Source organism: Poeciliopsis prolifica, unplaced genomic scaffold (genome assembly GCF_027474105.1).
Source record: "Poeciliopsis prolifica strain line A6 unplaced genomic scaffold, Auburn_PproV2 SCAFFOLD003, whole genome shotgun sequence".
NCBI classification, from domain to species: Eukaryota; Metazoa; Chordata; class Actinopteri; order Cyprinodontiformes; family Poeciliidae; genus Poeciliopsis; species Poeciliopsis prolifica.
Window position 1 is genome coordinate 13,839,487 of NW_026562378.1, and position 14,499 is coordinate 13,853,985.

General features: G+C 37.2%; 2 protein-coding genes across 2 annotated transcripts in view; one reads left to right on the forward strand and one right to left on the reverse strand.

Annotated features, from left to right (window-relative positions):
* The first annotated feature begins 1,564 nt into the window (after positions 1-1,564).
* parapinopsina (parapinopsin a) lies at positions 1,565-4,375 on the forward strand. Its single transcript, XM_055022055.1, has 4 exons — positions 1,565-1,895; positions 1,965-2,293; positions 3,030-3,272; positions 4,239-4,375. The coding sequence occupies exons 1-4, from the start codon at positions 1,565-1,567 to the stop codon at positions 4,356-4,358; spliced, it is 1,023 nt and encodes a 340-aa protein (XP_054878030.1). The 3' UTR covers positions 4,359-4,375.
* A 102-nt stretch (positions 4,376-4,477) lies between these two features.
* Positions 4,478-14,499, reverse strand: part of cacna1da (calcium channel, voltage-dependent, L type, alpha 1D subunit, a) — a 68,900-nt gene continuing 58,878 nt past the window's right edge. Inside the window, exons 43-49 of the mRNA XM_055022065.1 lie at positions 14,061-14,449; positions 12,641-12,667; positions 10,975-11,103; positions 10,673-10,812; positions 10,200-10,306; positions 9,759-10,076; positions 4,478-8,565 (exon numbers count right to left, since the gene is read on the reverse strand). Of these exons, the coding sequence (XP_054878040.1) occupies positions 8,260-8,565; positions 9,759-10,076; positions 10,200-10,306; positions 10,673-10,812; positions 10,975-11,103; positions 12,641-12,667; positions 14,061-14,449 (1,416 nt within the window). The 3' untranslated portion in view covers positions 4,478-8,259. The remainder of the gene's footprint in view (positions 8,566-9,758; positions 10,077-10,199; positions 10,307-10,672; positions 10,813-10,974; positions 11,104-12,640; positions 12,668-14,060; positions 14,450-14,499) is intronic.

Genomic DNA, 14,499 nt, shown 5'->3' on the forward strand with positions numbered 1-14,499 from the left:
GACTACAAGATGGATTCTGGATCAATAGTTTGATATGAATCTGAGGAATTTAATCACATTTATTATCCTAATGAGAAAAATGCAGCTATTTCTGTAGAAGCATTAGATTAGGCTGCGTCTGCTTTAATCCCAGGTCATGACTTTTCAGCCAATTCCTTTATTTTGCTATAATACTTCAAATACAATTAACTTCCGTCACCTGTTTTATGGTTAATCTGCTGAAATCACAAAATGCGTGTCTTAAAATCGCTGCATGGTGTGATTAACATCCATTGTCAAATATGCAGTAGCTCTTTGACTCTAGTGAAATCCTGTGTATAATGAATATTTAGCATTACTTATCATTAAATATTGAAATTACGTTCAGAATTACCAGTCATGATTTTTACTGCTGGTGTTGAACCTAAACGGACGATTTGAGAACTTTATCCAAAAGTAGTAAACAAAAAACCAAACCTATCAAAACGTGTGGAGCTGCTTCTTCAATTAAACAGTTTCAGTTATACAGCTACCCTGTATTTCAGGGCCGTGCAGAGACTGTTGGAGGGCAGGGGCTCCAAGTTAAAAAGGGGGCCACATTGAATAAGGTCTTAAAACACCGAACAACAACATGGCAACAACCCATATTAACTTTCATCAGATTACTGACTACTTGATTTGGAAAGTAACATGTTTGTTCAATTATTTTAGAGAACAAAAACTGAACAGTTTTTATATGTCATTATATAAATGAAACATGTTTATGATTTCAATAGATTCAGTTCATAAGTATTTTTGTCAGATTTAGTTTATCTTTTCTTTTCCTGTTTTTTATAATCTTCATGGCTGCAGATTAGTTTCTGAAATATGTTTTCAATAATTCACCTATTTTTAATTTATGTATTAAAGACATTATTTTTTTTTCTTTGGTATAACTGATTTGAGAGCTGCAAATATGATATTATACACAAGGTAATTTTTTATCCTCTCCTGATTTTCAAGTAAAGCAGAAGAGTGTTGATCTTCATACGTCATGAAATAGCTACTAAAAACAGTTATGGCTGAAAATGTAAATAATAAAAGAGGCTTGATAAAGACCAAAATGTGTCTTCTACTAAACCACAAAGAAACAAACCAGATATTAAACTTGAATAAACTCAAAATGAGCCTCAATTTGGATTAATGGATAAATCTTTGAAAGTTTCATGTGGCAAAGATGCACAAAACTGAAAAATGATCGGAATCGGATAGAAGGGATTCCACATCAAATAAGTTATGAGATAAGCAGAAAGTAATTTCTGCAACACAATGTGAAGTGTGGCAGAGTGCTGGCTGTATGAGTTGTTTGCTGACATTAATCCAGCCTGGAACATCCTGTTTAAATCTCTCTGCAATCAAACGAAAGGTGAGGGATCAGGGATGATCATTTGAAGGAATTACTCTTTCTTAACTCCAGATCCAAAGGATTTATTCCAGCCGTCTAATCTCAGCCGTCTCATTCAGTCAGAGAGTTGTTCGAGATCTGGCAACTCCAACTTAAGAAGGAAACAGAAGTCGGACCCCCTATTTTTCCTGCTTTGCAGCAATGCAGTCCCCTGCGCTTTTACCAAACGCTTCGTTCTACATGGATCCGCCGGAGGAGCCCCCTCTGTCACGAGCGGGCTTCATCGTACTCGCCGTCATCATGGCCTTTTTTACTATTCCTGCCATAGTGCTGAACGGTACAGTGATCATCGTGTCCCTCATGCACAAGCAGCTGAGGCAGCCGCTCAACTACGCTCTGGTGAACATGGCTGCAGCCGACCTGGGCACAGCGATGACCGGGGGGGTTCTGTCGGTGGTCAACAACGCCCAGGGATACTTCTCTCTGGGCAGGACAGGCTGTGTGATGGAGGGCTTCACTGTATCCTTGTGTGGTGAGTCTACAGAGTTCAGGAACCGCTCACCTTATTTGACTGGTTTTGTCAGCTTTCCTTTCTCTGCAGGCATCACATCCCTGTGCACAGTGGCTCTGATTGCAGTGGAGAGGATGTTTGTGGTGTGCAAGCCTCTGGGACAAGTAACCTTCCAAAAGAAGCACGCCGTCGGAGGTATAGTCTTGTCCTGGCTCTGGTCTCTTGCCTGGAACTTGCCCCCACTCTTCGGCTGGGGCAGGTACGATCTGGAGGGTGTTGGGACGTCCTGCGCACCAGACTGGCACAACACAGACCCCAACAATGTCTCCTACCTCATTGCTTACTTTGCTGTGTGTTTTGCCTTTCCTCTCACTCTGATCCTGGTCTCATATGCAAAACTTCTGTGGATGTTACACCAGGTGAGACGTTTCTCATCCCCAACAAAAAATGTTTCTTTTATGGTTTAATGCCTCTCCTGCATCAGCACTTTAGAAGCCATATACTTTGTTCTTATAAAAAATGTGATGGGGAACAACTGCAGATAATCACCTTGCTGAGTTAAGAGGATAATAAACAAAGAAACACAACGCAACGCTGGATTTTAAGTCTCTAGTTATAAAATGGCAATTGTGAAAATGCATAAAATTGATGTTGAATGAAACAAAGAGATATAGTCTATAAATAAATTTAATTTGCCTCCAATGAATAATAAATAAATAAATAAATAGTAAATCTTTCTCCATTTTAACTGTTGAATGATTATCATCATTTGATGCCCTGAAATGTTACTAATTATTAATAGTCATGATGACATGTTTACCATTTTTTCCAGCAGATTTCTGAACCTTATTGCAATTATTAATTGAAAAAAAATTAACCTGACAAAGATGGTCATCTCAGTTTACTTTTATCAGCTTCTTATTTTTTCTTACATTTAACACAATTTCTTGGGAAGACAGCATCATGTCTCTGTGTTGAAATGAATCATTAAATTACAAACAAATGCAAACCTCTACCGCAAATATCTTTGTTTCAGCTTTTTATTGTTATCATAATAAGTTTCATGGGACTTTATTCAAATTAGAACAGCTGTTTTCACGGTTTCTGGGCCTTGTCTGGTCAGTTACGGATCATTCCTGGTATTCTTTGTTACAGGTTTCAAAGATGGCCTGTGTGGAAGGAGGAGCAGTTGCTAAAGGGGAGATGAAGGTGGCGTCCATGGTGATTCTGATGGTGCTGTCATTCCTGGTAGCCTGGCTGCCGTACGCCGGTCTGGCCATGTTTGTTGTCTGCAGACCTGATGCAAAGATCCATCCGCTGGTGGGCACGCTGCCGGTTTACCTGGCGAAAAGCAGCACTGCGTACAATCCCATCATCTACATCTTGCTCAACAAACAGGTAACTTAAAATCACACTTTAACTATTCTGACAATTAAATCAGGGACTGTAAATCTCTGCTTTTGTAAAAGCACATTAGCTTCATCTAGTGGTGATAAGATACATAACACAGACATTGAGCTGAAGAAATTATGCTTCAGATCTACTATGAGTTAAAAACATGCTTAGTGTTTTTAGTGCTGCAAAATAATTTTAACATGTAGCTGTATTAACTAACTGTTGCAGTTGTTCTACTTTGAGAAAAACTGTTACATTTTTATTTATAATATATCCTGCTGCATAAATAAAGAAAAAGGAAACATGCCCAAACATACTTTCTATTGGGTAAGAAAACACCACAATAACAGAAACAAATACTCTGTTAGGGTCTTTCCCTGGAAAATAAACATAGCTAAACATTGAGGTAGGAAAACCCAAGAATCTTCAAACAGGATATAAGTAGCAACAGCTTTGGACACACAACTAAAGACTGACAACAGTGAGGATTAATTTCTTTGGGGAAGAAAAACAGAAGGCCAAAATTTAATAATAGTCCAACCTCCGTCAGTGACTTTGTCCTTCAAAGAAATTCAACTAAAAAGTTAAAGAATAAAACAAAGTCATTTCCTGTAAAGACAAAAAAGAAATAGCTCTCAGAAGACATAATTTTCCCTCAAAATGAAGCAGAGTAGAGGTGAGCCAGCATTGCTTTCAATAAGAAAGAAAAATAATGAGTGCAGTTGATGTGTCTCCTTGGTTTTCTTTAGAGAGGATGAATTACCTCCATATTTTCATATTCCAGGAAAGAGAGGAGGATATAGACTGAAGTGCTGAGCGTACACATGGCTCAGAGGGAGCATTAGCTTAAAGGAGCTTCATGCTGCGTGTTTTAAAACCGTCATACAGTCTGAAACTGATGTCCTTATGGCTTCATTGACTGAAGATGTTAATAACTGTGTTTGATTTTTTTTTGTTTGCTTGTTTTAGTTTCGTAAGTACGCTGTACCCTTCCTGCTTTGCGGGAAGGAGTTGGTGGAAGAAGACGAGGCGTCAGAGGCAACAACCACCGTGGAGGCCATGTCTACGAATAAAGTGGCTCCCAGTTGAAATCTTACACCCAGATTTTTTTGCATTAAGCACATCAATAAATCAGTGAGCTGTGGTCGACTTATTTTTTTTAAATCTGCAATATAGACAAAACAATAATTGAGTCACAAAGAAACAAGAACATTAATTCAGCATAAATTTATTTATTGATGATAGAAAACAAAATGTATAAGTCAAGGCCAAAATAAAATGAAAAAAAAATGCATTGATACAAAATTTAGAGGATTTAAATATGTATTAAAGCATTTGCTACTGAGAGAAATGATGTTTTACTGAATAAAAACATTGAGGAAATGTCAAGACTTTCAAGTAGAGAACATTACTGTGGGTCATCCCATATGTTTGTACATATTTTACATTAGCTTCTATTTTAATACAGATTTCTGAACATTAATAACTGTTATAATAAGAATAATAATCATAACAAGATGAAGAAAAACTAACAAAAATGTTTCAATGAATATGTGTTTCTCTGTAAACTGGTATTTTTTTCTCTTGTTTTGTTTTTTCCATACCTGTGAAACAGAGGAACAGTGCACCTTGAAAATATTTTTTAGACTCTTTCAATCCCAGCATTTAGAGGTGAGGTGTAAATGACAGATACAGATTCCACTAAACCATATGCACGTTCACAAAAAGTACAAAAATCGTCTCACCTTAATACACAAATCTGTTTAGAAAAAGGAGAAACAAAAAGCACTATACATTTACTTGTGCAAAGACAAACAGCTATGTGCTAATATTTAAATACCATTGGTATAGACTTAACCAAATCATTTTCTTTTCTCAGGAATTTCCTGACATGAGGTAAAAGTAAGTTCTCTTTATCTTTAGTTTCAAAACAACTTTTTAAAAGTCTTTACAAAATAATGCATATCTTCAGTTCATTAGTTCTGTAATTGCTACAAATAGTACAATGTGCCTTTTTATGTGCATTGGTCCTTTTAGCCACCAACAAAAAGGACTAGAACACACTTTTTTTTGTTTGAAATTCACAAACAGTTCAAAGAGCCCTTTCAATGTGCACACAAAGTGGAAAACCTCAACGTTCAAGACAGCATTCAGCATTCAGATTGAGAGTACACCCACCGACAAACCGAGTGCTTGTAAGCAACACATCACGGGAACCTTAAACATTGTCTGTGGAAAGTTCAACTTTATGTTTTGATACTTGAAAGAAACACTATAGTTTATTTAACCCAGTACGTCACAGACTGGGGAATGAAAACTGATGAAACGCAGAAGAAGTTGAGCTGTTATAAGGGGAAAAAAAGAAGCACACCCCGCAGTTAAAGTCTCCACGCTGTGCGAACAGATATGTTGACACAATGATATGTCGTCAAAGTTGCCAACGAGGTATAAACTGTATGCAAGAAACCAGGTGAGGAAAGAGAAAAGGGTACGGACGGGGTTATTGCTTTGCACCTGCCAACCTTTCTGGCACCAGTACGCCCCCTGCTGTTCCACCGTGAGCCTGCAGCCATAAGCCCTCACAAACCCTAGAGCCTTGAAAAAGTATTCATGCCCACTGAAGTTATTCACACTTTGTCACATTACAACAAGAAATGTGAATTTTCTTCAGACCAACACGGAGTAGCTCATGTGAAGAAGAAGGAACTGATTATTTCCCCTCAGTAAAAAACTCTGGGTTACAAAAAATACATATTTTTGGATGTTATCTATGCTTTTTCAACTGAATTAGGTTTGTTTTGTGCTGCTGAATCCAAAAATGAAATCCATTTTTCTCAATGAGGTCAGGATTATATTCTAATTTGATTCAGAGAAATTTGATATTCTGATTAAATTGATTCCTTTTTTTGACATTTTTAGTTCATTTCCGTTAATATTTCTCATTCAAAAAAGGTTTGAGGAGAAAAAAAAAAAACTTTTCTAAATTAAATGTGGTAAAGTTGGATTTCTGTAAATTGAATAAGAAACACTGGTAAGGGTAAGTACATGTAAATTGAGATTCTCCTTCTCATCAATCATTGATCCCAGATTCTCAGGAACCCGATCCATTTGTTAGAACAAGTCATGCATTCTGACGCGTTCATGTTGCATCCATAGTTCAGAAAGTCGACCTGATTGAGCAAAACCAACGTGGTCTTTGGATTCAGCACATCAAAATGACAATTTTTTGCCTGTTGACCTGTGTAACATTTATCCTCTTTTGCTCTGGTGTTCCTGAAACAAATCTAGTTCAATCGATAGCCTTCAGAAGTCAATATTAGTGGTAAATAGTTCATCTGTGCATAATTTAAGTTCTGTATTAATTAATCTATTACCTAAACATCTCAGATGCTTATTATTGAACATTAGTGAAAGTCAAAAGTCCTATTGAGATGCTGTTGCAACACTGCACTGTAAATTCAATCGGACTTGACACTAATTGCTTCAAAAGGTTTTTCAATACAGTATTGATTCATCGGGTCTGAATACAAAATGCATTTCAGACTTTTATGTGAAGAAAAAAATAAAACCACATCTAATTTTCCTTCCACTTCACAACTATGAACCACGTTGTTTTGGTCTATCACAAAAACAACAACAACAACAACAAAAAAAACAATCTAAAATATGGAGGTCATTGATTGAAATGTGTCCAAATGTGAAAACATTCAAAGGGCATAAAACATTTAGCAAAACACGGTACATAAAGGCATAGAAGTCCCTGTGGAGTGTGGAGTTTTCTACCAAGCCCAGCATGAGCCGCACAAAAATCTAATTATCCAAGTTTTAGTTCTTTCAGCAGCAAAAAAAGGCATTTCATCAGGGGCTGACAAACTAAAGTTTGATTCAAAAACCAACAAAGGAAGCAGCAATGTTTATGCATGGATGCATTTAAATTCATGTTCACACTACACAAAATATCCAAACAAAAGTACTCCTCAGACAGCCGCGTCACTTCGACTGCAGAAAATGCTCCGCTTTACAAAAACCAACATATGTTCACCTTATTTTAGGAAGTCATTTGAATATATTGTGCAGGTGTGTAACCATAGTAGAGCATCTAAAAAATGTTTTATAGGCAAAATAAAGTGTGCATATTAGCAAAAAACAAAAGGCGTTTAAATATCATAGTACCTCATTAAAATAATGCAAGTTTCCTTTTATAGAATAACAGGAGTCACAAGGGTTCATATTGCTGATCTTTTAAATGATACATAATTACAAAATATAGTTATCTCTTTACAAAGTTTCTCTTGTTATATTATACAATTTACAGCATATCAACTAAGAAATATTAACCAGGCTATTCTTAAATGTTTAAAATAACCTGCCTGCTAGTGCATTTACTCCAAATGCTTCTGTTTCTTTAAACACACACAACTAAAGCTGAATGATGCTAAAAGTAGGACATTTAATTCCTGCATAATCTGTAACGACTCGACATTTTCAATTCTAAGACAACCCGCCTCAAACAACAAACGGATCAAGCTCTGATTTTCCCCTAGAGACTACATGTCTAGATATGCCTCACTATGCTTGCATTGAAAACTTGCATGATATGCCGAACCGTAATAAAGTGACAGAGGTAATGACATCATACATCTGATTGTCATCACCCGTAGAGACCCGCCCTGCAGAGTCTCTCTCTCTCTCTCTCCCTGGCGTCGGTGGCCTGGCCTCCAGCCGGCTGCAGGCTGTGTTCCCTCCAGGTGAAGATCTTCCTCAGAGAGTTTCAGTCTCTCGCCTCCTCTCGCCTCTGCTGGCAGGAGGAGATTTCAACGTTCACGACTTCTATGGCGCTTCTTCCTCCCGTATGCCTTTTTTTCTGCTCTGTGTAAAAGGCACTTCTTTTGGTCGGAGCCAACAGATGCATTTCTTTTTTTTTTTTTTTTTGTTAATTTAAATGTTCTAGATTGTACCCAGTTAGATCTGCAGATCCCTCCAGCTAATGCTATAAAGTCGTGATGCAGATCATCTCGTCTGCCAGGTCCTCCTCGTAAGGAGCTCTGGGTTCGCTCTCTGGCTCCTCGTCACTGTAACTGGCTCCGGTGTCCGGCAGCTCGTAGTCCCTGGGGCCCAGAAGGGGAAACACGTTGACCCCGTTGATGCCGGGGGCGATCCCTTCGCTCAGCAGGTGGCTGGCTGCACTCTCCATCTCGTCTATCGTCATCTCGCATGCATCTGCTATCTCGTGCTTTGTGGCAGCAACAAACTTGGGATCCTTGGCGTATCTCCCGAGACCTTCTGATATCAAAACCTGCAGTGCAGAAAGGGAAGGAAATTGTTTTTTTTTGTAGTCTGAATAACAACAGGTAATAATTTCACAATTCTACCAAAACTAAAGTTTATTAAAAATGTATTTGCGTTCCTTAAACTTTCTTACTTCCAACAAAAACAAAGCAGTGGAATCACAGGCGATCACTCCTTTGATTTATTTATATTTCAATTGATTGCAAACAGAGCAACTGTGAATATCACTTTTTAAGTTTGCCACCCACTCTTAGTTAGATTTAGCTGTGGACTTTGACTAGGCCATGCTAACACCTAAATATGCTTTAACTTAAACCGTTTTGTAATAGACAGTGGCTGTATGTTGAGGCTTGCTCTCCAGTTAACTTTCACCATACTGTCAAGTTTTTTGAAGTTTTTCACTCGTTTTCTACCAGAATTGGTGTTTTTTTAACTAACTTTGCATAAAAGAGTCAAGGAAGTTGACTGAGGTGCAGAAGATTTATTTATAGGTGCTATGCTTGTTTTATGCCACATAAAGAGTTGCATGTAATAAAAAGTTTAAGCTGAGTCTCATCTAATTAACCTTTTCTCATCTTTATCGTATTTCCTGCGCTGTTACTGGCAAACTGCAACATCACTTCTTAAAGTTGCCTTTCCAAACTGCTTTTCTTGTTTCATGTGTTCAACAGGGTGCCACGTTACAGAAGGAACAGGAACAAAAACTGCTTTGTGCCATATTCCACTTTAGCTTTGTTTCTAAATTATAATGATAAATGATTATGATGCTGTGTGATAAGTGTTGTTTTTTTATGGGAGGCATTTGACAGATTATGTAAATCACATTTCTATTCTACAGACAATAAAGTTCTCATCTAATCTTATTGGCTTGTAGAGGTCATATATGTGGAGTGCACAACCTTTAGACGTCCTAAAGGCTGGGGAGTCAACAGATTCTCCAACCTGAGGATTTCTGTAGCTCCTCCAGAGTTACTAATGAGCTGACTTTTAAAGGCAGGTGATTGCTCTACATTTCATTTAGGTGTGTCAAGGAAAAAAGGCCTCAATGAAAATGCATTTTACACATTTCAGATTATTGTCTAAATTAAAAAACGTGAAAATTTCTATTTTTTGCTGCTTTTTATTCATCTATCACAGAATTCCTGATAAAATACATCCACGTTTGGGTTTGCAACAAGATAAAACCGGTTTGAAACTGACCGCTTCTACAAGGCTGGTGGCGCTGCCTCTCTTCTGGTGGTACTGGTGGTGGTACTCCGGGGGAACCTGCAGGTGGATGGGCGAATACGTCCTTTGGGAATACTCTGGATCATCTGTGTACCAGGAGCTCTTGCGCACAGACACGTGGCTGCCAGAGATGCTCTCCCTGTGTGGACGGTCCACACGGATGAGGGGGGTGTAGTACGGTGACTGGTCTTTACTGGCTGGGGTGGCGGGAGGCGTGGCCCAGGAGCGAGTGGAGCGGGTGGGGGAGAGGCAGTGGGCTCTGCTGGAGTCCAGGCCTGCTACAGCCATTACCTGAGAGGTGACGAGATTAGATCAGTTCTGGTCCAAGACCATCTAAAGAGATTATTTCTGTCAGAATTATCACTGAAATGTGGTATTTGTCTGAAAGACGAAATGAAAACAGACAATAATTACCTGATGCTGCATAAGGTGCAGCGGTAGAGCAGTACGCTGATGTGGAAGCTCATCCTGGCTACTTTGTCTGCGCAAACACTCAAAGTTAAAGGAAGGCCTTCTGTGACCTGAACCAAAGAGACAAAGAGTGGAATTACATAAATCATTCAAAAGATTTTAACTTTTATTCAGGGTTTATTTCTTATTTTTTTGTTTGGGAATGAAAACTGGTAGCTGACAGGCTAATATCTTTCTCCAAATTATTATAATCTATTTTACGTAAATGTTATTATTTTAGCATTATCAAGTTGTTGTAGTTAATAAAACTATATGAAGACTTTACAAGAGGACTTGTTGGAGCATTTTGCTTAATATTAGACATAATTTTGTTGCTTGTGTTTAGGATTTGGAAGTATAAGCTCTTTTATTCTTGCATAATTCCACATTTTTATCACAAACTGTAAGTTTTGTGCATCAATAGGATCTTGCAGCACCTTGAGGTGTGGCAGGAAGCAATCTTCTCTTTGGTGACCTCCGGGAGTCCCGGTAGAGAGGCTGCTCATCATCATCATAGTAACTGTCAGGGTGATGGTAGCCTTTAGGAGTTTCATACTCTGTGTCACTGGTCTGATATCTGCAGGTTTAGATCAAAATGTTTCTCCTTAGAAAGCAGCCAAATATGCTTGGGACATGTGGTTGGATGCTTGCAAAATAAAACAGAACTTCAAACCTTGGCGAACACATCGTCGCCCTGTAATCAACACCGTAAGAAGGAGAAAGTAAGACAAAGTTGCACCTGTCCCCTGACAACATGCTGTCCTCCTCATAAAACTCCTCTCCGCTGTAATATTCCCCAGAGAAGCGATCCTCATCAATCTCCTCTTCCCTGCGGATGGTGGGGTGATGCCCGTCTCCTCTCTGGGACCTGAGGGACGATCAGGCAAAAGCGTTTTTGTGTTCACTCTGGTTTTACCACGACAAAAGCCTTTTCGAGGACAGCAAAACCAGAGACGACCCTTCTAAGCATAAAAAGAAGATATTTCAAGATGCAGAACAAGCATCTATTGTCTTACATTACGCTCACCATTAAATGAATTAAAAAACAGTGTATGGCACTGTTATAAAAGCAGGATATAAAAAGTTTGAGGATATTCAGGATATACAAAGTTTGAGTGATTAAAAAGATTTTGCTCAAAGTTATAATAATGTGCTGTGAATGTGAAAGTCAGTCCATCTTTTTGCTTCCTGCAGATCACAGGATCAATGGCCAATTTGCAGAACCCCAAAATTTGTAGCCAATATTTAAAGGAGAACATATTTTAAGTTCAAAACAGACTGAAAACAATTATACTGATTTCTCCTTGATGTGTTTTTGTGAGCCATTTACAGAATAAGGAAAGTGCAAGTACATAATTACAAAAGATTTACCTGTCAGGATATATTAAAATGATCTATTGTACAAGATTAATACATTTTTAAATCTAAATCTCTGTCAGTATCCACTAAAAAAATTAAGCCATCAAATAAATGCTGTGTGAGAAAAAACTATGCTAACCTGATGATAACAGGAATAACTTGAAATAGTTGCTTCCTTTGTGACCTTATTGTTTCTACAACACTGAATAAAAAGTTTGACACAATCTTCTTTAAAGCGTGATTTCAGATTATTGAGGATTATAAACATTTGTTTAAAAAGTAATGACAGTGTGAAGTCTCTTGATTGTCTTTGAACAATTGAGATTAAAATAAAAATAAATTCACAATCAGAAAAACAAGAAAAAATACTTTCTATAATGTTTTGACCTGAATGGTTTTTAAAAAGAGAGAGTGCCCTTTCACAGTAAACTCAATTTGATCCTATTTTGTTTTGCTCACTCTTAACTCATTTTAATTGGATTTATTTTTTACTAAGCATTGATTAATCATTTATAAATCTATAGACATTGCTGCCAAAAGTTTTCTGTAACACAGCAGAAGCAATTTAATAGAAGAGATTTGCTCTTTAAGAATAATTAAATGTCTTAATTTAAACTAACTGCACTCAGCAAAAAATTACTGTAAAATATCAATGGTTTTGTGAATATCTAAAGTAAATTTTAATAAGACTGAATAATGACAATATTTCAATAGATTGATCAGACTTGCAAAGTAATAATAAACTCATTAATTGTAGCGAAAAATAAATGAAAAAGATGTCAAACTGAAATTTATTGCCAATGTTGTTCCAGAATATTCTAGTAATAAACTGGAAGATATTTGCCTTTAGGAATAACACGACTCATTTTTCACCCACTGATGTTTTTATCAAATCATCATTTATGTCTTTTGACAGAACTGGAAATATTTACCATATTTTACGGACTTAGCAAGAAAGCAGCCGTCCATGTCAAAATGAAACAAAAATAGCCCATTTAATGCCTTTTAGACATTAAGCTGAAACCAAACCTAATAAAACAACATACCTAACATACGTCTCATAGTAGCGCCTTCTGTCCAAGAGAGCAGAGGGATGATTGAGAGAAAGCAGTTTAGTTAGGAAGGAGGAAGGGAGAACAAAGAGAATAGGGTGGAGGAGGAGGAAGTGACATATATATATATATATATATATATATATATATATATATATATATATATATATATATATATATATATATACCTCATACAGTATATGAAACATATACAGCATTCTCATATATATGTATGAAGAGGAAAGAGAATGATGCAGTTGGGCAGTTCAGCTTTTTCTGTTCATTAAATAAAACATATTCTTCATGCATAAAGATAATTAAATTGCTCTTCAAACTTATTTAAGAGAAACTCTTCAAATGTTACAACAGCGAAATAAACATAATATATGAATAATATGATGTTGGTCACTGAATTCATTCTGAAAACAAAAGCTTGTGATTTATTATTTGGTCAACAGGCTGGTAAAAAATATTCTAACACCAACTGAGCTTTTTGCATACAGAGTATGATTTTTTTTAAATTTTTATCTTTGTTGTAATTCCCTTGAAGACCAGAGGAAAAGCAAAAACTATAAATATATATACGTCTGATGTACAATGAAAACATTTAGATTTTTGTAAAAAGATGAACATGGAAGAAGAGATCAGCATTTCTGCTTCTTTGATGACAATTTTGGCCCATTTTATTCTATCATCTAAAAGGCCTCAGAATGACTTAATATAAAGATGTAAATTATGAGATAATTATTACGAATGAAGTGATCATTTGTTGCACTTATAAATTTTTTCTAATGTCTTAATAAAACTAGGGAATCTATTGTCAACCAGAGGATAAAACTGTGAATTAGACAGCGATGTCAACATAAACAAAGTGAAAAAAACAAAGAAAAAAGCTATTAGAAAATTTTCTATTAAATTAAAGGATGTGCATAAATTTGTAAAATTCTTAATACTTTAAAAGAGAGAATTAAGAACTATAATACAAGACGGTTTGTGCATGGATTACTTAAAGGGAACAGATTAGGATTAATTGGATGACAAATAAATTGAGCTGGTCATCCTTCAAATTGACGTCGTCAGTTTAAAGTCAGTATTTGACCAGTTTTTGGTTGACAACAGAAACCTTTTGGTTATTAGTGTCAATAATTGTCACACAAAGGCTGATATCTTCTGTTTCTAAACATCAACCAAAGTAGAGGCTGAAATGCCAACCTCTTATTTGAATGTTCAACTGTTTTTTTAGTAGTTTCAGAACCAAAGACACCAAGGATGTCCTCTTATATTTGTTGTAATTCCATCCATACTTTTATATTAAAAATTGGTGTAAACAAAGGTTAAGAAAGACAGGGACAATGACGAGAGCCCAACATACCATGCTGAAATATATCTCAGGGTTAAAATTCAACATGTCTACCTTTGACCCTGGGGCGTCCGTGGCTTGTTATAGTCGTAGTAGGAGGTGCGTAAACCTGGGTAACCGTTTGGAGGAGCGCGTTCGTAGTATATATGGTGTCCTCCGTTGGGCAGACTGGACATGTTGGCGTTGTTCAAGTTGATGTTGGTGGATTTAGGAGATTTGCCGTAGGAGTTGTGGTGGCGGTGATGATGGTGGTGATGGTGATGATGGTGGTTGGGGTGAGCCATTGCATTAGCTCGCGAAAGACGCCCCACTGGCTGCTCCATGTGAGCATAGTGAGGCGGGGGCTGCACCTGCAGGGGGCGCTGTGTGGTGTTGGTTTGATGGCCGTTGGCTCGCCGATGGCCGCCGTTCATGAGGTGGTTACCGAAGAGGCCGCCGTTACGCTGCAGAAGAACGTCCAAAGGAAAACCAAAAGAGCTTCTTACTCCCATAC

Bases quoted from the DNA above. Each gene is read 5' to 3' on its own strand.
- parapinopsina (XM_055022055.1), top strand. From the start codon at position 1,565: ATGCAGTCCCCTGCGCTTTTACCAAACGCTTCGTTCTACATGGATCCG. The intron at 1,896-1,964 runs GTGAGTCTACAG...CTTTCTCTGCAG, and splicing joins CTTCACTGTATCCTTGTGTG to GCATCACATCCCTGTGCACA. The intron at 2,294-3,029 runs GTGAGACGTTTC...TCTTTGTTACAG, and splicing joins TTCTGTGGATGTTACACCAG to GTTTCAAAGATGGCCTGTGT.